At 38.0% G+C, this 22,559-nt stretch overlaps 1 protein-coding gene across 1 annotated transcript; it reads left to right on the top strand.

The window, feature by feature from the left end:
- Window positions 1-6: 6 nt before the first annotated feature.
- ATIC (5-aminoimidazole-4-carboxamide ribonucleotide formyltransferase/IMP cyclohydrolase) lies at window positions 7-21,070 on the top strand. Its single transcript, XM_004674321.2, has 16 exons — window positions 7-44; window positions 271-397; window positions 2,982-3,058; window positions 3,725-3,791; window positions 5,364-5,452; window positions 5,750-5,901; window positions 6,221-6,377; window positions 9,288-9,413; window positions 10,197-10,304; window positions 11,539-11,624; window positions 13,023-13,112; window positions 14,259-14,387; window positions 16,879-16,971; window positions 18,709-18,891; window positions 20,371-20,526; window positions 20,847-21,070. The coding sequence occupies exons 1-16, from the start codon at window positions 26-28 to the stop codon at window positions 20,964-20,966; spliced, it is 1,779 nt and encodes a 592-aa protein (XP_004674378.1). The 5' UTR covers window positions 7-25; the 3' UTR covers window positions 20,967-21,070.
- The last annotated feature ends 1,489 nt before the right edge of the window (window positions 21,071-22,559 follow it).

The following is a 22,559-nucleotide window of genomic DNA, read 5'->3' as shown; positions in this document are numbered from 1 at the left end:
CCCCGGAACCCAGCCGCCAGCAGCCATGGCGCCCGGCCAGCTCGGTGAGCCCCTACCCCTGCCGGTGCCCCGCGACCCCCTCGCCCCGGCCTGCGGGAGTCAGACCCCGTGGGCAGGCCCCGGATGTGGGCCTGGGCACTGTAGGCCGAGGTGATGGCCTGGGGACGAGTGGCTGCCAGCGCCCGCGCGCGCACCCCCCCCCCCCCCCCCCCGCTGCCCCCATCTCCCGGGTCTGAAGAACTTCGTGTAATGCACTGCCTTGTCTTTCAGCTTTATTTAGTGTCTCAGACAAAACCGGCCTCGTGGAATTTGCCAGAAATCTAACTGCTGTGGGCTTGAATCTGGTGGCTTCTGGAGGGACTGCAAAAGCCCTCAGGGATGCTGGGCTGGCCGTCAGGTAAGGCACAGCTTGGTTTCTGTGTCAGTCTGATCAGAACAGACTATGAGCACGTTCACCACAAAGCAGTGTGTCCCAGGCCCTGTGGAGTACGACCGGATTTACTCCCGCTGGCTACACCACTTAATAATTTGACAGAGGAAGAAAGTGAGTCACGGAGACACTTGATAACTAAAGCTCAATTTTAAGGAGTTTAGGAGAGCCGAGTCTTCATTTCGAGCCCGCCGGTTCTCTACTTCCTCCAAGTTAAGACAGGCTTTTTGTTTTGTTATGAAAGAAAAACTCAAGTTATATTTCCCATGATCCACATTACTATTTTGACTGACTCTTTAGTAAAACCACTGACAAGAAGATTCAGATCTACCTCTCCCTTAGCAAGTCTCGTGACCAAATGAAGATATAAATCTGTCATTCTGTCATCCATAAGCTGGTCATTTAGCAATGATGGAAAGAAGGAATGTGCAAAAGGTAAATCAAGTGAAAAAGGCCACTGGGAGTTGTAATAAGCCACAGTGAATTCAGAAGGACCTGTCCTTCTTTAATAACATATTCTAGAAAAGGAGTGAAAGAACTGCCTGCTTTTGTTGCTATGGGGAAAATTTTGCTGTTTACCCTCTTGATCCACATAGAGGTAGAGCATTATCTTTTTCTCTTGTAAAAACCCTCAGCCCCTATTAAGGCAGTACATCTCCCTAAATTTGACATAATCAAATGGCAGGAGTACCTTTATTAAATAAATGCTTTACATTGTTTCAAGTCTTTTTACACCTTTTCTCTGATCAGTTTCTCATGGCTAGGAATAGTGGAAGGTGGGGCAGCTCTTTCTGAACAGTAGAGGTTGTGACTTCCAACTTCTAGACTGTTCTTTCCATAGGACCCTGTTAAGTCCTGTTGTAGGTGCATCCTTCAAATTGAGCAGGTCCTCTTTATCCAGTTCTTTCCCTCCAAACTTAGCTTTATGGAAAAAATTCAGACATAATCAAAAGTACAGAGAAAAGCAAGATAAACCCTCATGTTATATATCCATCACAGAGTTTGGTCTGATCTGTAGCCCTCCCCACTTCTCACTTAACCCCCATAATGACTGTTTAAAAAAAATTAGGAATATGAACTAATATATTTACTACTAATTATATATTCTCACACACATATTAATTCATGTAATCCGCTACAGTTTTTCAGGGTAGTGAGTGCTATACACCTTCAATAATAAAGAAGCTAAGGTATTAATTAATTATATATTCTCACACACATATTAACTCATGTAATCCGCTACAGTTTTTCAGTGCAGCAAGTGCTATACACCTTCAATAATAAACAAACTGAGGTACGTAAAAGTAACTTGCCCAGGATTACAGAGTTTATACCGTTTGCATAGCTTGTTTAAAAAAAAGCCCAAGTTTTATACCAGAAATTTCATGTGGATATGTCTGGTAAATGGATGTAATTTTTTAATCAGTGAGTATACAGCAGTGAGCATACAGAGAATTCAATTGTTACATAAAAATTCGTAACAAGCTTTTCAAGTACTTCAAATGGTTGCTAATTCTAAGAGTAAGTCTGCTGTCTCTGTTTTTGGTGATTAACCTCAATTAGAAATACTGAATTTTTACTTACTTAATTCCAGAAGTAGGACTCTTACATCAGAAACCATGTCATCCGTTTGTCCATTTATGTTGGAATTCCTGTATACTTGGTTAAACAGCAGCCACTTGCAAATGCCCACCTTAATAGGAGAATCTCCCCTGAAAATTCTGTTCTTTTGGCAGAATTTGCTGCTTTAAAATATGCATTTATTTTATTATAAAGGCAATATATATTGATGATAGAAAATTGGAGAAATATGGAAAGCATAAAGAAGGTTGATATGTTTCCTTCCACTATTTTATAATCAAACTATTTCATAGCTCACATAGAAATAGTTTTGCTTCTTTTTTCCACTTAACATTATTTTTTTCTTGTCGTAAAATTTCTGTAAATTCTTCCAGAGAGAGGGTTTCAGGTTAGTTCGGTGATATGGATCAGCCTTTAAATATTGTCTTGAATTTGTCCTGTGTCTGATTTTTTTCCCCCAGCTTTTCATGTAAAAGTTTTTAAGATTTACATTGTCTAAGCTATCAATTTATTGTTTAATGTCTTGAAAGTACTAATGTATTTAATTTTGATACTTACATAATTCTTTAAAAATACTACAACTTTTGACTCACTGGGAATTTATTTTTGTATGAGGTTTACAAGCCTAACATCATTTTACCAAACAGTTTTATTTTTGCATTCATTTGATTTGCCATTTTTATGTTTGTTTAGTCATTAGCCTGTATTCTTGCTTTTATTTTAAAATGTTCCTGAGGTAAGGATACTCTTATATATTTTGTTATATACTGTCAAATTACTTCTTAGGTGAACTTATGTAATAATACTTCATCAATGTTGCTGTGACTCTGTCTCTGAATTTTGAAAATTCATATTCTGAAAAAGCTTTCCAAATGAGAACAGTGAATTAAATGTTGATAGATGTTTTGGGATAGTATAAAAAAGACAAGACAGCAGAAACAGTCGCAACATTCTGTTTATTCATTTTCAGAGATGTCTCTGAGCTGACAGGATTTCCTGAAATGTTAGGGGGGCGTGTCAAAACCTTGCATCCGGCAGTCCATGCTGGTAAGTGGTTGGTACCCTACTTAAAGCAATCTGTAGTCTTCAGGAGTAGATAAGTTGAATATTTTATAGATTAAATGAGAAAAAAGGAAGTTATAAGCTCATAAATGTCTGTGAGGCTATGTAAACTGTATTGGTTCTGTCACTTTCCCTGCTAAAATTCATGATACATTAATTAGCACCTGTATAAAATCTAGTTTGCTTTATTGTACAGTGGATTCAGATTTTTTTTCCTCTGCTTGCTACTGTTCATCACCTAATCACTAATTTGAAGTGTTAGTTCTTGGTAGAGTTAATGAAAATATTTAGATTTTTATTTGTAAAGAGACTTACCACAATTCAAACTTAAAGTATCAGATGCAACTGAGTTTCAGGAGAAGACTATTTCAAAGTGTTTTACTTTTCATTCATTCATCTGAGACAAGGAATTGCTGTTGACCAAAATAGTTAGAAACAGGAATTATGTTAATGGTTTTGGTACAGTAAAAAGCTGTAAAGCTAGGAACCATCACATAATCTACTCATGGGAGCAGGAAGAGTACCAAAATTGGCAACAGTTATGTGGAAATTGATTTTGTATTTTGTTGTTCAAGAAAGAGGCTTTGAGAAATGGATACAGAGATTTAAAAAAAAAAAAATACTCACTATGTCTTTGGTTTTGCTAATTAGGAATCTTGGCTCGTAATATCCCGGAGGATAATGCTGACATGGCCAGACTTGATTTCAATCTTATAAGGTAAAGTTTGAAGTTGAATTTTGAAATATTAAGGATCAAAGACAATATGCCAAAGCTTGGTGTTCTTTTTTAACTTTAGTTTTGATCACCTACCATAAATATTAGGTACCATCTGGGTGACTTGGTTTATGTAAGCTTTTTGGTTTTACCAAGCTTACATTAACAAAATACAAACTTAAACTACAAACAGCCTCTGCTTTTTAAGGGAATTATGACCTAAAATTTAGTACACGCAAGCAATATACACTGATTGTATTATCATCATAAATTTAGAGACATATAAGTATTTCGATATGTATAAATCATATCTTTATTCAGTATACTTTATTTAGTTATGTTTTCCCAGGTCAGTGGTTTTTCCTGTATTCACCATTGTACTATTAGAACATAGTCATCATCACTCTCCTCTGCAGACAAAAACACACCTCTTTCTTCATTTTTTCGCAACCCTCTGGCACTACCTAGGCAGCCTCCAGTTTGTTTCTGTCTACATGATTTTATCTCCACAGCATATAGCCAATTATCAGTGGATGGACATTTGGATTGTCTGCTTTTTGGGAATGTTAGGAACACTGAGATTATGCATGTACAAAGTCCTTTATCATGTTGAATAAGTTCCCTTCGATTCTCAATTTGTTGAGTGTTTACCATGAGTGGGTATTTGAGATACTCAGGTGGGTTTTGCCCTTTATTAATAAAGGCTATTTCATTAACTGATTGGTAGGTGCTAAACCAACCTTACATCCCTGGGACAATTTTACTTGGCTTTGTGTGCACCCTTTTCTGTTTTACTGGATTCAGTTTACCAGTATTTTGTTGAAAATTCTACTGTCAGCAGTCATAAGACATAACTGGTCTATATTTTTTTTGTGACATTTTGTTTGGACTTGGCACCAAGATAATGGACATTGGGCAGTTCCTCTTTTTGTTTTACTTTCTTTCTTTTATTTTTTCTTTTTTAAAATTAGTTTTTCCAGTTCTTTCTTTTATTTTTTCTTTTTTAAAATTAGTTTTTCCAGTTGTGACCAGGGTACCTGCACCTTCATGTTGCAATCCCAGCAACGGACTCTACTTCACTGCTTGTTTATTTTAGATTAATTCTGTATTTAATTTTTTTTCTTTTGGCCTTGCCATTACCAGCCTTTTAGAGGACTTCTCTGAAGACCAAACATATTCTACTGTTAAAATGATCCTTTGTTTCTCATGTTAGGTACAGTCCATTGGAAAAGGAATCTAAAATCAAATTCTTATATAGTAGTAATCGTATTCGAAAATGAGGATGTTATCCTTGCATTTTACCTTTCTGTTAAAACTCGAATTGTTTGATGGCTTCTTATAGGGAAGAGACGAAGTAGTTCAGACAGCAGCATTGAGGCACCTGCTGACAAAAGCCACCTCTGTGTTCTGCAGCAGTGACGCCCTAAGGTTTGGTGTAACTTGTTAGGTTGTAAAACTGTCAGGCTTCCAGTTTACATTTTAGAGCCTTAGGCATTTTGGTGATGTTATTTTCTGCATAGCTGTAAACTACACAAGTTGAGTGTTTCATGAAAATTAAATTCCTTTTTGTTGTAGAGTTGTCGTTTGTAACTTGTATCCCTTTGTGAAGACTGTGGCTTCTCCAGACGTGACGGTTGGAGAGGCTGTTGAGCAGATTGATATCGGTAAGTTAGAAGAACCTTTGTTGAAAAATGATGGGGAAAGATTATTTACATTTTGGAAGAGATTATATTTTGATGCCACCGCTGAAGATTGCTTTCAGATTGTGTCCTGGGGTGATTGTAAATTGTCTGTATTTTCTGATCCATTGTGTGTGTGCTTGTGTGTTGTGTGTGTGTGTGTGTGTGTGTGTAGCATTTCATCTGGGTTATTTTTTTAAAAGGAGTTAAAGTATGTAAACAGTTTATTTGAAAGAGGTTAACCACTCATCTGAAAATACAAACTCTTTTTGTTCTTCAAAGGTGGAGTCACCCTCCTGAGAGCAGCAGCCAAAAACCATGCTCGAGTGACCGTCGTGTGTGAACCAGAGGACTATGCGGCAGTGTCCACCGAGATGCAGAGCTCCGACAGTAAGGACACCTCCTTGGAGACCAGACGCCAGTTAGCCTTGAAGGTGGGCACGCACTTCTTATGATATTTGGAAAACGAGGCAGTGTTCAATCAAGCTGGATTCTGTCCCTCACCAAGGCCCCCCAGGGCTACAGTCCAAATAAAAGGACTAGTTAGGAGGAGAAAGAGAGAGAGAGTCTGTTTAAAAATCAAAAGAGAATTGGAAAAGAAAATCCTTTGTGTTCTCTAGTATAATTTGGTGTATTTCCAGCACAAATGAGTGGGGTGAGTGAGGGATATCGCTGGTTGCAAAATACCTAATACACTCTTGCTCTTGCTTAGGAAATGGTGCTGACATTTTACAAAACTTAAATTCTTCGCAGGCTTTCACTCATACGGCACAGTATGATGAAGCAATATCGGATTATTTCAGGAAACAGTATAGTAAAGGAGTAGCTCAGATGCCCTTGAGGTATGGAATGAACCCTCATCAAACTCCTGCCCAGTTGTACACGCTGAATTCCAAGCTTCCCCTCACAGGTAATGGCTGCTGTCCAGGTGGGGGTGTGCATGTATGTTTCGAAGATAAAAGTAAATTACCTTTCTCTGTTTGATTTGGGAATGTCACAAAAAACAACTTTCTTCTGTTGGGGAAGGTGAGCAACTTCCATGCTGGGGTTAATTGTTCCTTTAACCCAGAATCCATCTCTATAGTGTTCATTCATAGTCCTGGTTTCTTTCATCCAGCGCTTGCCTTAAATGTCATCCCCTCAAAGGCTTTCCTGCACTCACAGGGTAGCTACCATCAGTGTTCTGCTGCGTATATTGATGTTTTAATTGTCTTCTCCCAGTAGGGTGTCACCTCCCATAGCAGAAACCCTGTCTGCCTTTGTTCATTCTCTGTGCTCAGTGCTGAGAATTGCAAAGCTGTATTTGTAAACTTTTCTAAAACCAGTTTTACCTCACACATTTCCTCCTTATATAATCCCGTATGTCTATTCTGAAGTAAAGAAATAATACCAACATGCTTTTAGGTCCCATATTCCTCATTTTTAACTATATTTTCACTCAGATGGTGTAAAAGTATTTATTTAGTGTCTGTGTTTCTTTTGAAGTTTACGGTCCTGGTCTTCTGTAAGTAGGGATTTCTTGTAATAGATTCACAGGATTCCTCCCAAACATGTACTTATTTTCACAGCAGGAAGGCATTTTACCTTTTCATACAGTTTGAATATTTTCAATGACACAGTTACAAAGTATGTTTGTGTGTGCTTAGAAACAAAATTGAGGGAGAATAGAGTCGCGTGTGAGCGATCTTAATGACTAGTTTTCTTCCATTAGAAACAAGAGTCCTGTTGTTTCATCCATTTAATATACTAAACAAATTTAAACATTTTTCTGTAGCGCTTTTTGTTGTGCCTGATCAATATTAGCCTTTGAAATTTTGATTTTTGAACAAGGTTCTCAACTCTGAAATGTTTCAGAAACCAAGTTTTCTCTAACTTACCACAACTAGCCTTTCTCCCTGTCACCAGTAACCTAACTATCTGTAAAAAGAAAGGGAGGTGAGAGGTTTTATTTTATAATTGCATATTGCATTATCCTGTTGGCTATTTCATTCTAATTTGATTAGTGTCTGTTTTGTGTCTTATTCTATAACTCCTCAAGGACAAGTCATCTTCATGGTCAGGGGAATTGCTTTTTTCAAGTACTTTTTCAAAACTGACTTGCTTTTTAGAACGGTTTTTAGAGTATAGGAATATTTTATAGAAACAGCTCAAGATCAAAAACTTAGATTCACTCTGTATATTTCATTGGGTCTAGATAAATGTGTAATGTTGCATATGCATGCACAGTACTTTTATCACACTAAAATGTTTCTACCGGGCCCTCCCTGATGGCACAGTGGTTAGGACACAGCGCTGCAGGCTGGCCGCAGCCACTTCAGTGAGAGTTTGGTCCCTAACCTGGAGGTGGTCCACATGGCGAGACAGAACTCTCCTAACCGCCCCGCCCCAGCTGCTCCCCTCAGCAGTGTACTTTGTCAATCTTCCAGTTCTGTTAGGTCTCTCACTACCTGGCTTGTACCCCAGTTCTGTATGCAAAGATAAATAAAATCTTTTAAAAAAAAAGTTTCTACCTTTGCCTACCTGGAAACCACTGCCTGGAAACCACTGATTTTATATGCTCTTTCTATAGTTTTCCCATTTCCAAAATGTCTTGTATTTTGTGAACATATAATACGTAGCCTTTTTCAAACTGACTCTTTGACTCAGTCTGTGTTTGAGGTTTTTCCACGGTGCACCCATTCCCCTACTGACAGATATGGAAAATGGAGGGATAGCTTTTGCTTTTTATGGACAAAGCTGCTATAAACATGCATATATGAGTTTTTGTAAGTTTTCAACTCATTTGGGTAAATATCTAATTATATTGTTGGTATCTTATTTCTTTTCTAACTTCCCCATAGGCTTCATGAGGACAGTGGTAGTGGGTGAGGAACTTATTTATTGATAATATCCCAGCTGGAACAATGTGTAACATTATACTAGTATTTGGTAAATACTGAGAAACATTTTTGCTTTTAAGAATATCTACACCCAAGAAAACAGAAAGAAAATACTCTTATAAATTTGTTTTTAATTAGAGGTCCACTGTTTCTGTGTGCTGAACTACTTAATATGTGCTTATTCACAAAAGATAATTAACTGGTAAACAAATTCTGCTGTTGTTAAAGGATAATGAAAAACTTCAAAGACAGACTTTTGAACTGCATTTCAATTTTAGAGAGCCTATTGAGTCTGATCTAGAAGAAGAAAAAGCCAACATGATTTTTCCTGTGCTTTCCTTATTTTCATTTGTAATATTTCTTAAGTTGACAAGATTAAGTTTTATCCTTTCTCTGCAAGTGCCATAATTGCTCTTCATCATATCATGAAATGGATCCCTGATGAACGCTGGTCTTGGCAGACATCCTCCCACTCCAGGATTCTCATTTGATTTATTTGTAGCTTGACTGAAGTTGGTGCTCTAGCCTTGTGTGTTTATGTGTATGTTCATGTGCATAGGTGGGCTGTTTAGTTTTGTTTTTTATGTTTTGCAAGGTGGGTTCAAGCCTCCTGTGTGTTGCTTGCTTTTTCAATTTTTTTCTTATGTATCTGTTTAACTCTCTGTCACACTTAAAATATATTTGTGTGGATTTGGGGATGGGAAACCCGTGGGGATTACAATCAAGATGGAAAAAAAAATGTACAAAATGATGTAAAAATAAACTTTTGTAATAAAAAAAAGTGTACAAAATGATGTAAAAATAAACTGTTATATTATTAAGATAAAAAAAATATATTTGTGTAGTCTTGGCCTGTGCTTTTATTTTTTAGGAAATATGCATAGATCTGACATTACTGGCCTTGCCTGATAACATGTGTATATATTCTTTTATGTGCATAGTTCTAAATGGAGCCCCTGGATTTATAAACTTGTGTGATGCGCTGAATGCCTGGCAACTGGTGAAGGAACTCAGAGAAGCTTTAGGCGTTCCAGCTGCTGCCTCTTTCAAACACGTCAGCCCAGCAGGTAAAGCACTGTACTCTGGAATGCTCTGGAACTATTTGAAATGCACTTTTTAAATTTTTCAGAAATTTGACAAAATCTATGGGAATGTATAGTCAGTGAAATCTGAAACAATTTTATAGTTAATAGTATCCCTTTAGTAATATAAAATCTGATATCACTCATTTATACAATTGTAATTTTGTAATATGAGATAAGCTCAGGCAGTATTTTTTTGTAGTAGAAACAGGAGGTCTGAGGAAATGAAAATGAAATGACGTATTGCATTATGAGTAAATAAATATTTCTCCATAAGATTGAAAGTGTTACAGAGTGGACATAAATTTTTCTTATGACACTTTTTCACTGACTTTTTTATAACAATTCCGTATTTAAGTCAACTTCACAGCTAATTTATGTTACCGGTTTTGCTGACAGCCCAACACATAGTTCTGAGATGTTTATTGGATATTAAAATGATGTGAGTAGTGAAGAGATAAATGATCTGTGATATCAGGCAGAACAGAGAAAATCAATAATAAAGGAAGCTAGCTTTATACACATGCCTGTCGCTGTCAGACCTGGGTCAGGGGCCTATTTTCACAGGCCAGAGAGATTTTTCTCATCCTTACCTGGCTGCAACTATAGTGTTACTGTTTAATTGTCTAGCCCAACAAGTGCTTATTTAATTTAGCATAAGTGCTGAAGTTATGTTGTATAGACTAGATGTTGAGAGAACTGTCTTAGTATAGGAGCTCCAAGTAGTAACTTTAGATTTTTGGTCTGTTTTATGGATTTCTACATCAGGTGCTGCTGTTGGAATTCCACTCAGTGAAGATGAGGCCAGAGTCTGTATGGTCTACGATTTGTATAAAACCCTTACACCCATATCAACTGCATATGCACGAGCAAGAGGTCAGAAAAGTGATAGGGATTTTGGGGGGGAGGGGAGGTTTCCTTGAGAGAAAAAGCAATGTGTTATCCTGGATGGAATTAAGTAGTAATAATTTTTTAGCATAAGGTATTAACTTACCTGTAATTGTATTTTACTAATACTTAAGAATAATTCTTGGAGTGCCTTGGAATAAATTTGTTTATAAAAAGTTTTTGATTTTTTTAATGTAATATATGAAAGCACATTGGAATTTGGTGCATATAATTTAAGATTATACTGTTGAGGGTACTTGTATTGCTTGACATATGACTAAATTTAAATGGTTAGACTAACTTATTATATTTATGTATTTCAGAATATCTAGTTCATAGTTTTTGACCATGATTATAATATTTATGGAAGAACGTTGAGCAAGTTCTTGTCATGGTCTTTTTCTTGTAACAGGGATAGCCTGCTATGGCTTCTGTCCTAGACCCAGCTAGTCACCTGCTTTTATAGATAACAGTTTGAATGACCAGGGCCATGTCCCTTTGTTGGTGCATTAGTCAGTTGCTGGTTTCAGACTACAGCCACATAGTTGAGTACCTGAGCAGAGGCAGTGTGGCTGCAAAATCTAAAAAATGTTTACTTCAGATCCTTCACAAAGTGTCAAAAGCTGCTCTAGAAGGTGAAAGAATATCTTACTATTTCAGTTAAATGACTTACTAATTATAAAACTTCTTGTAAACTATGATATTAAATTTACAGTCTAGATTTTTTTTTAATCTGAACATTTCTTTCACTATTAAGAATATACACCTATTCTTAATAATATATAAGTATGTATATACTTATACATATATTCTTTTTGGTTTTGGTTTTTTGCATTAAGGAACTAGGGTGTAGGCCAGAGTGTAGGGAGTGATAGAATTCACCAGAGATAGAGTGGGGAGCAGATTTCTGAAATACATTGCTAATGGGAGCAGCAGATGAGACAGGTTAGCTCCCTGGTTGGGGATCAAGCTCAGGCCTTCATAGTGATAATGTAAGACTTAACATGTAAGCCAACTTTGGGGTGGGGGTGCTCCCTATTCTTAATATATGTGTACATATTAATGAAACATCCATATTTCCTTTCATTTTTTTTCTTTTCAGTTTTAGTCAGTACGATAACAGACTAGATTTTTAAGTAATCACTTTGTTTTGTTTTGTTTTTTTAACATTTTTTGTAAAGATGATTTACAATAAATACCTCATTTTAATTTTTATCTATAGGGGCTGATAGGATGTCTTCATTTGGTGACTTCATTGCATTATCTGATGTTTGTGATGTCCCTACTGCCAAAATTATCTCCAGAGAGGTTAGTAAATGGACATTTGTATATCTTGAGCCATGCATAGATAATAAAGCTTTATTCAGTGTTACTTGAACCCATAACATACACTTTTATATTTGTAGCCTCTGTAAATTTGTTAAAGCTCTCAGTTAGATTGTTTATATTTTATGTAGAATATGAATTCTTGACTCAATTGCAGCTTTGATTTCTCATGATTTAATATTTCAGAGAAGGGATGTTACCCTTTGCTGTTATGATAGTTTTAATTTATACTTTTTAACTTAGTGTTTTTTTTTCAAAGATTTATTTATTTATGCACAAAGAACTGGGGTACAGGCCAGAGGTGCAGGGGCAGTGAGAGGATTCACCAGAGACAGAGTGGGGAGCAGAACAGGCAGCTCGAGGAAATACACTGCTGAGGGGAGCAGCGGACGGGTCAGGAGAGGTCTGCCACGCCATGTGGGTTACCACCGGGGTGGGCAGGGATCGAACTCTTGCTGAAGTGGCTTTAGCTTCTTAGTGCTGTGCTTTAACCTGCTGCACCACCAAGGAGGGCCCTTAACTTAGTATTTTAATGCTAAAGTTACTATTTGCCAAGAGGATATGGTGCCATGTAATAGTGAATATTACTATAAATTTCCCCTAGGTCTGTAATGAGAAATTATAATGGAGAAAACTATAAACTACTCTGAAAAACTAACCCCCATCAGTTGGATGCTGAACAAGCATTACAGAAAGTTGGGGGTGTTAGAGATAAAGAGACAAAAAGTTAAAGAGGGTAGCTCAGATAATCAGATAACTTAGAGGTAAAACATCAGTAGAAATGAAGGCTGAACCAGCGTGTGGTTGACAATATTTAATGGCTCCTTGTGATGACTGTCATCCCTACTGCAGGGAGCTGACATGACGTTACAGTTTACAGTACAAGGGGTTGGAGCATGAGCTTGACTTGTGTTTTTATTTATGAGATGTTAAACGTTAAATCTCTGTTTAATCGTACCCCTGTCTTGCTGTTAGGGAATATGCCTTGCTTGAGCTCAGTATAGCCAGGCACTGGAAGAACCAGGGCTAGAATGTTCTCTTTCCAGTTGTAAAACCTCACCTATGAACAGAATAGTAAAAAAAAAAAAAAAAAAAATTGTCTTCCAAAGGTGCACATATTAGAGTGAATTACTCACATTTTCTCAGTTAAAAGTGAAACAGCCAATCAAAAACCTTGACAGGATAGCAGGTGAGAAAAGGTAGCACAGAGAGTTGTATTCTGGCAAGACTTATCCTTTTAAGGAGAACTTTAGTCTTCTCTATGGATGTAGGAACCAGAAACTGCCACTGCACTGTTCAAGACAGGTAATTGTCTCCCTGTTGTTCTAGAAGTGTTCTCCACTTTTCTTTAATAAAAGTTAACGTTTAATGTATTTATAGGTATCTGATGGCATTGTTGCTCCAGGATATGAGGAAGAAGCTTTGCAGATACTTTCTAAAAAGAAAAATGGAAGCTATTGTGTTCTTAAGGTTAGTATAATTCATGTTTGAAATGATTTTACTCTTGTTTTTCAACCTCTTCCCCCACCGTAATCTTCCCTTTATTCTAACACTTCCCTTACAGGTCCTTCTTTCTGGCATTTTTGTTCCCCCCCCCCCCTATTTTTGGCTTAAGATGAGAATAGCTTCCTTACCCCTAACTAAATTTTTTTGAGATAGTTAGTAAATTCATGTAACAATTCCTCATCTTTCCTTTCTATTAGTCTTATTAACCATTTTTAGAAGTAACTAGCATTTTAAATTTCTTATCTTTCCTTAAGTAGTCTACACATATTCAGCAAATATTTGCATTTCTTTTTCTATCCTTTTTTTCCCCCCACTAAAACAAGTGTGTGCTGTTTCACCTCCTTGGAAGTGTGTACCATTATATGGCCGGTCCCTAGTGCATAACTATTGCAGCGAGTTACTGCAGCGAGTAACCTTGGGTTTGCCTTAGAGGAGCCTTCCTCCACGGTGAATTGTCTTCTCAGTTCCAAACTTGGGAGAGAAAGATGGCTATAAATGTCATACATGCCCTTTGAAGTAACAAACAGACCACAGATCCCATTTCCCTCCTTTTTAGCTTTTCAATTCAAGTGTTAGCTAGGTATTTGTAATAGATTTTTGGAAAGAAAGGAAAATTACAATTTAATTTTTGTGCCACTGCTTATGTTTTAGCAAATCTGCTTTTATGTTTGATCTTTAAAAAGGTCACTTAATAATAGGCAGTATCATCATTTTTTGAACCATAGAGTATAATTACACACAATGGCCTAACCTGTTAGGCTTTTGAGACCGACATTGTATATTCACTCGTTGACGAAAATGTCCTTAAGTAGTGCGTGGATATTGCTTTTAGTTAGGGTAAACAAAATGCATTCACTGAAATGACTGGTTTAATATGTTTGGTGTAAATTGTAAGACTATAGTATGGTTAAACCTATAAAATTTTTGGAGCAAAATATATTGGTGACTGAGCATATTATCACATCCATTCTGAAATGAGCTTACACATACTTAAATCAGGGGAAAATGCATATAAATGTCATAAAATGAAATCTTTTTGTACACAAATTAAATGAAAATTTGTGAGAGATGTAGATGAATTGTTTTTAACCCTTTAAATTTGTATCTTAGATGGACCAGTCTTACAAACCAGATGAAAATGAAGTTCGCACTCTCTTTGGTCTTCGTTTAAGCCAGAAGAGAAATAATGGTGTCGTTGACAAGTCATTATTCAGCAATGTTGTTACCAAAAATAAAGATGTAAGTTTGAAAATAATTCAAGCTGAATGTTATTAATTCAGTAGACATGTTTCTAGTACTTAACATTTATACCTTTACTAAGATCCTTCTTTAAAACTGGTTGATATATAAATAGCTAGGACATCTTTGGGTCATGAGGAAAGCTTACAAGCTTAAAAATGAATGGAAAACCATACGGGAAGTTTCTGTGCCTGTGTACATCTGCAGGGCTATTCGTCTTCCATTTTGCAAAAAGAAGGTCATGTCTATTATGATTCTGTCTTTAACTTACTTTTTTTCAAGCACCCAACTACAGAATGTGTTTACACATAGCAAGTAATAGGCAGGGTATAGATGTATCATGATGAATATTTTAAGTTGTTCATTTTTTAATGCTGTAATCAATATTTGCAAATAGGTAAGTTTTTGTTCTTGTGCTTTTTGTTTTCCTTTGGGAAGGCCACAATCCTAGGATAAGGTGACTGAAAAAATCAACACATATGATGTTTAATGCACATCACACACTATGAGGGGATGCCTATCATCTATTGTAAAGGTTACAATAACACATTTGCTCAGCATTACACCTTATACCACTAGGAAATGGTAAGGTGATATTTGTTTTCTGAAATACCTTAACTGGAGTGAAATACCTTCATTTGAAGAGTTTTCCTGGGTCTAACATTGACATTTTCAGTACTGTGGATGTGTCATTCTGTTGTTTTTTCAGTCTTGTCTGTTGGTATTTTTGATTGAGTGCTGAGGGTTGGATATGAAAAGCTGTAGGAAGATTTTGAGGGTTTGGATGGTATTATTTTTCCCCGAGAGAGTTCACTACTTCTGGCAGCAGAGCACATGGAGGCGATAATCCTCATCCTGTCAGGAATGGAGATGATTTGAATTTGAGCTTCAGTATTTGTGAGGACCTGTCTGTTTATGGCTCATCCTGGTGCTGCTGAAAAATCTGAGTAGCCACTGTATCTCTTTCCCGGTGTCTATTTTGAACTCTGTTTTGCCCTTTCATCCTGAAAGACTGCCAAAGCTGTGCTCAGTTCATTTACCTTTAAGTTTATTGTCTGTTGAGTGGAAAATGCCTTGAGTGGAATATGGTAGACAGACTCATTTCTTCCTGTTTCCTTTATCTCTGGGATCTTTGCCTCTTTGCACTTGCTATTTTATTGGCTCTGTGTCTGACTTTTCTGTTTGTTCCTTAAAGGGATTAGTCTGTTACCAAGTCATTCACTGTAACAATTGCAAAAATGAGGAGCTGTGATTTGTTCTCAGTTCTGCTTCCTGAGGCATTTATGGATTTGCTGAAAATAAACTCTAGCTCTTACAGTTTCATCTGTTAATAAATATATGTTGATGAAGATCTGATTATTGTTCGGTTTAGTTGATAGTCTTCCATTTTGATATTTGAAAATTAATGCTGCCTTGAAGGAACATGTGAGCTTTATATGAGAAATGGCCTTCAGCCTTTTAAAATCTGCTCTTTTGTGATGTGAGGTGCTGGAGTTTCCACCTCTATCTGTGTTGCTAGTGGTGTCACTTTAAGCAGCTCCCAGTGAAATGAGGCTCTTTCTTTGTTAACCTGATTGGTTAATGTATTTTTAAAACACTGTAAGGATATTCATTTAGATCCATGTGTTGAGGCTCTTTGTTTTCCTTGTGGGTTTTTAAGTTCCGGACTAGTAAATAATTTATCAGTATTTTATAGTTTTGTATTCTTTTCTACTTGCAGATGAGAATTATGGTTTCATCTTTCTTGTCTTCCCGTCCATCTTTTTAGCAGCAACTTGTTACCACACTAGCCTCAAGAACATTAAGTTTAGAATTTTGATGGAATCTGATTTATTACTTTTTCAGTTCCCTGATTCATCCCATGACTGCTGTTTATGTCCTCTGTCCACCTAATATACCAAATACTCCCTTTTCCACTTATATTTATTCACTACATTGAAGGTAGTGACATTTACAATATTAATTTTTTTTATTCTATTTGGACTAATAGTTTACAATGCGTTTTTAATAGTTTCTCAGAATATTCTAAACAAAGCAGAAAATGACTAATTTAATTTTCTCAGAAAACAGCTCTGGCCATATGCAGGCATCATAATTACTTGTGATGTCTATAAAAGTTATTCTTGGGTTTATTTTCTGAACATATGTTTTCTCATATCTCTAGACATTTGTTAGGACTGTGGAATGTCAGTTTTGGGAAGGCTATAGTATTTTATATCTCAGGTGATATATAAACAGGTGTAAGCCTACATTGCTGCAAAATGGCACCAGCTTGAGACTGATTCATGAGGCATTGTGCTGTGTGTCACGACAGACATCTTAAGTATCGGTCTTTCCAGTTAACTGGTGTTGCTTAGAATGAACAGATAACGTCACTCTGTCCTTTGAAAGATATAATTACATTATAGGTCAGTTAGGATAAGTGACACGTGAGATGCTTACAGTTAAGTGAAGTTTAAAAAGGCCAACGTGATGGATGTTCTGTGTTCAGTTGCCAGATTCTGCACTCCGAGATCTCATTGTCGCCACCATTGCTGTCAAGTACACTCAGTCTAATTCTGTGTGCTACGCCAAGAATGGTCAGGTAACCCAGCTGTCAAACTCACTGGGGGGGGGGGGGGGGGGGCAGTTTTTACAAAATGTTATTAAAAATCCATCTGCCTCAGGTTCTAGGCTACTTGAAAAGGAGAAAAGGAGAATTTGCCAAGAATTTCTCTTCTGGGTTTGTCAGTATTTGCTCAGTAACTGGGCAGATTGTTAAAGTCCGTGCCCTTGAAGCTAAGTATAAAAGTAGTCATATTGCTTCTTGCCGAGACTGAATTGGTGCATTATGATTAGTGGGACTGTAGTTAAGCTGCGCATCCTGGGCTCACTCGCTCGCCCTCTTGCTCTCTAGTGGTAGCATTTCCAGTGTGGTGTGAGTACAGAATGGTACTGCACGGTGCAGCCCACATTTGCAGCTTGAAGGGTGTTTTCACTGACTTTCTTTTTAGTCCTTTTAGCTAGGAGTTAATGTGATCTTTCAAAATCAGATTTGCTGAAGAAAGCAGATGATCTCACCTATATGTGGGATATGAAGAAATAAAGCAGAGAAAATGAAACCAAAATAAACTAGAAATCTAACTGCAAGATTGAGGCTAGCAGAAATGGAGGATTTTAGGACTACGGGGTACAGGGAGTATAGGGAGGCAACTAAGGGAAGAGGAGGCCCAGCCAACCATGGCAAAGGGTTATGGGGGCTTCAGTGGGGTAACTGAAGATGTGTGACCCTTCCCTGGTACCTTATACAGTACTATAAACCAGTATCACATTAATTTAAAGAAAGATACAGGGGTTACCCTGGTGGGGAAAGGGCTTAAAACAGCATTATAAAGTTATCTGCAGCCACTGCCATGAGTTTGAGCCCCTGACAAGGAGCTGACCCACATGGTGCAGCAGACCTCTCCTGAACCGCCTGCTGCTCCCCTCAGCAGTGTATTTCAGTCTACATGTTCTGTACCCCACAGTGTCTCTGGTAAATCCCCTGTACCTCTGACCTGTACACCAGTTCTTATATGCATAAATAAATAAATCTTTTTAAAAAAATAGACTGCATTTAAAAAAAAAGAAAAGTGCAGTTTGGGGGAAAATCAGGTTTACTGATGTACAATTTGCATACAGTAAAATCTACTCTAAAGTGTAGAAGTTAGCCAGCTATTGCACTGGCTGCTTGTGCAACCACTGCTGCATCTCAGACATTCAGCGTGTTTCTGAATAAGTTCTGCTCTCTGATGTAAAGCAGGATGTCTTGTGTCTGCCCAGTGCCCTCAGCCACAGAATGCAGGACTGACCCACTTGCCATCAGGCCTCCCAGCTGCAGGCGCCTGGTTCTGCTCTGCCTTCAGCAGCCTTGGGAGCCCTTTCGGCCTTTCCCGAAAGTGGGAGAGGGGGGTAGATAGTAATTGATATGAACCATAAAATTCCTGTCAAATTCAGAATTTTAGTGATTACTGAATGTTAAAACATTGCTGCTCTCACATTACAAAAGCCTAGGAGGCTGTAAGTACTGGCCCTTGGGTTCTAATACGTTCCATAAAGACTGCTTTTCACCGTGGTGTCCAAGACTTCTAGGGTCTTATACTGATGGCTCTATTTCAGATATCACTGGGCAGTGAAAGTACCTTTACCCATTAATGACTTAAAAATCACTTCTACTTTTCTTATTGTGGCCTGATACTTTATTCCACAAAATTGAGAGATCTGGGGGAATAGGCACAATAGGTCTGTGCAGCAAAGTGTGCTACTGAAAAGGAGTTTTCATTTTAATCCCCGGGTTCTCTAGGTTATTGGCATCGGAGCAGGACAGCAGTCTCGGATACATTGCACGAGGCTTGCAGGGGATAAGGCGAACTGCTGGTGGCTCAGACATCATCCTCAAGTGCTTTCAATGAAGTTTAAAACTGGAGTGAAGAGAGCAGAAATCTCCAATGCCATTGATCAGTATGTTACTGGAACTATCGGCGAGGTACAAAGTTTTGTCTTTGGGTGGCTGGAGTATTTAGTACGTTCATCATTAAACTCCTAATTTCCTGGTGGCAGATGTTCAGTGTCTTTCTGCTCTCCCCACATTTTCTACATGTGCCAATAACAGCTCAACATGTAGTTATTATGTTTCGTGTTCTCTAATGTCTTCTGTTTTGAAGAAGATATCTGGAAGCAGTGAAATGTAAATATCAGGTGGCCTGCCAAAGAGTGGGGTGTAGCCAGACCAGATGCTTCACAAATATTGGATGGAAAGGAAAAGAAAAGAGAGAAGTGTTATAATAAAAAAACTCAGTGGTCTTTCAAGGGAGTAAGTCAACTGACTTTAAGTTATCTGTTCAGGGACAGGAACCCGTGGTATAAGTGTCATTGAAGAGTATGCCTTGTAAAATAGTATTTCTTTTCTACCTTAATACTTACATTTCTCTATTTAATATTACCCAGCAAAATCCTGCTAATAGTTCTGAAAGAGTCTTCATTTGTGAACAAAATAAAAATGTGCTGCTTAAGCCAAAAATATCCACATAGAAGCATCTTTTAAAAATATGAATACCAAAAAAAAATAAAAAATAAAAATATGAATACCTGGGCCCTCCCTGGTGGTGCAACGGGTTTATACACAGCACTGCAAGCTGGCGGCAACCACTTCAGTGCTAGTTTAATCCCCGGCCTTGGAGGTGACCCATGTGACGCAGCAGATCTCTCCTGACCCACCTGCTGCTTCCCTCAGAATTGTACCTCATCAATCTGCCTGTTTGCTCCCCACTCTGTCTCTGGCGAATCTTGTCACTGCCTCTGCACCTCTGGTTTATACCCCAATTCTGTATGCATAAAGAAATAAATCTTAAAAAAATATATGACTACTGTGGGGCCTCCCTGGTGGTCTAGGGGTGAAGTCTCAGCATTATCAAGCTATCACCAGTAGGGCCTGAGTGCGATCCCCAGCCAGGGAGGTGACCCACATGGCGCAGCAGACCTTGCATGTCTCGCACACTGCTCCCCATAGCATTGTATTTCAGTCATTCTACCTGTTCTCTTTCCTTCTCTCTAGTGAATCCTCTCTGCCCCAATAATGATTATGAGTCAGTCAGGAAAACTGACTATAGACTTGAGACTGGTTGTTTAAATGTAGTTCTAGCATGTCCACAATGTTTGCTTGCTTTGATATAGGGATGTAAAGTAGTTGATTTAATAATTTAGGTAGAGATTAAAGAAAAAGATGTATTTTGAGTAAACTTTTAGAAGGTAAATTGTCTTTATTTGGTACACTTAGATTTTTTCCTTAATGAAGTATGAAAAGTATCAAAAAAAAAAAGATTTTTAGATGTAAGGACTTGAATGATCCATTATTTATAATTAAGTTTGGGAAAGGGTCTTGATTGCCGTAGGGTGTTCTGATACTCTGATTTGTATCAGGTAATGCTAAAGATGATGTCAACTTTTCTCTCTCACCCCCAACCAGGATGAAGATTTGGAAAAGTGGAAGGCACTGTTTGAGCAGGTTCCTGAATTATTAACTGAGGCTCAGAAGAAAGAGTGGATTGACAAACTCAGTGAAGTGTCTGTCAGCTCTGATGCCTTCTTTCCTTTCAGGGATAATGTAGACAGAGCTAAGAGGGTACGTATGAATTGGTATGCATTAGTGTTCAGTTGATGAGTATGTAGAAACTATTTCAGAAATCCTGTGTATGACATTTAAGTTCTGTGAGTGATCTGCTCAGGCTTTGGCAGTGTGATGCATCAGTAATATTTAAAGGATTCTTCTCACCTCTCTATTTGATGTACGGATAACACAAATTCTGTTATTTTGCCTTTTGACTGAGGGTATCCATCTACAGTGTGTGAATTCACTGTTAATGTAGGCTTTTTCAAGTGGGATGTTGAGTATTGTTTCTTTAGCATAAAACTTTGTTTTGAGACTGTCTCTTTTTTCCTCAGAGCGGTGTGGCGTACATTGCTGCCCCTTCCGGCTCTGCTGCTGACAAAGTTGTGATTGAGGCTTGTGACGAGTTGGGAATAATCCTCGCTCATACCAATCTTCGCCTCTTTCACCACTAATTTCAGCAAATATTATCATCTGGTTTATGTATAGATGAAAATCATGTGTGACATTTGAGAACATCTTTTTCAGAATAGTAAAACATTAAATCTTAATAATCTTGCATGGCTATATTTTATTTAACTCTTTAAAATGACAAATATCCCATCCATTTATTTGTCTGAAAGAAATACACAGAATCCCTCCCTCCTGGAGCTCAGTTCACCCCGAAATACAACCTGTATGAAAAATAATAAAAATCTTGAAATGAATCAAAGAAACTAAGCAGCCACCCATGCAGATGGCACCAGCACCTAAATCCTCCTAGCTTCCTCATAGATGACTCTGCTCTCCAGAGTTTCTTTTAATTATTGTTCTAAAATAGCGTGGCTATTTACCTTCTAAACAAACAGCAGATTATAGCATTCTAGGTAAACCAGAACCTCAGAGGGGATTAATGAATCTGCTGTTGGCCTGATGCAAGAATAGTACCAGTAGATATTTTTCCCTGTGTGTGAAGTGAAAGATTTCAGCAGGCCCTTGATGTCCCCTCTGGAGCTGCATAAAAATGTAATCAATGTTTGGTGCCCAGAAAATGACCCAATTTACTATTTATAGATTTAACACCAAAAGAAGGGCCCGGTGGGAGGCTGTACCTTCCTGCACGGGGACAGAACAGCGCACTCAGTGTCCTGCCTGAAGCCCTAAATGAACACAGGTTAACTCTGAGGCCGGCTAAAAAACCTCCTCGCACCTTTCATCTTAACAGATGAGCCCTCCTCTTCTGTGCATTTAACTGACCTTCTTCCTTCCATAAAAGATCCTTCTGTCTTAGAGTAATTATCCTGCCCTGTGGGGTACTACACCCACATCAAAACAGGGCTGACTCATGTGACCAATAAAATGCTGTAGAAAAAGTGTGTGACTTCGAAGGCTGGGTCAGAAAGGCCCTGCTGCTTCGGTTGTGGTTTCCTGGGTTGCGATCTGGGAGTCAGCCAGTGTCATGTAAGGACACATGAGCTGCTCCCTACACGGAGAGCAGCATCTTGCCAATGCTGCCTGCCAGTTGTAGGACTGAGCCGCTTCACACGTCCCTTAGCCCTCGTGCAGGCAGTCGGGCGGCAGCCGCCTGAAGATCTGAGTCAGACCTGCCCAGTAGAGCTTGTGGGTCCCAGGCCCACAGACAACAGAGAGGTGGATTGGTTGGGTTAGCCACTAAGTTTTGATAATGTTTTATGCAGTAATAAATAGTTAAGAAAGTTTTGGCTAATAAGTGTGGGCTTTATCTTCCCCAAGATTGCAGTTGTTCTTTAGTTTGACAAAGGTTAACATTAAGGGTATAATTACTGGAACAATTTTTGCTCTACTTAATGCTGTATTAACTAACCACACATACACAAGTATCCTGAAGAATGGTGCCACAAGATATCTCAATTAGGAACAAATACTGTTGTCCAAATTAACAAGTGAATTCATTTTCTAATCACTGTTTTACTTTTACAGAAAAAAAAATAGATGTGGGAGAGCTGAAATCCTCCCCCACATTCCCAGATAATGGAGGCACAGTACTAATTTTAAAGATTCAGATGTTTTATAGAACATTATGAATCCTT

This window comes from Condylura cristata, unplaced genomic scaffold, assembly GCF_000260355.1.
Source record: "Condylura cristata isolate star-nosed mole 26May11 unplaced genomic scaffold, ConCri1.0 scaffold00002, whole genome shotgun sequence".
Taxonomy (NCBI): Eukaryota; Metazoa; Chordata; class Mammalia; order Eulipotyphla; family Talpidae; genus Condylura; species Condylura cristata.
The sequence above is the reverse complement of the archived record's forward strand: the minus strand, read 5'-3'. Positions and strand labels throughout refer to the sequence as shown.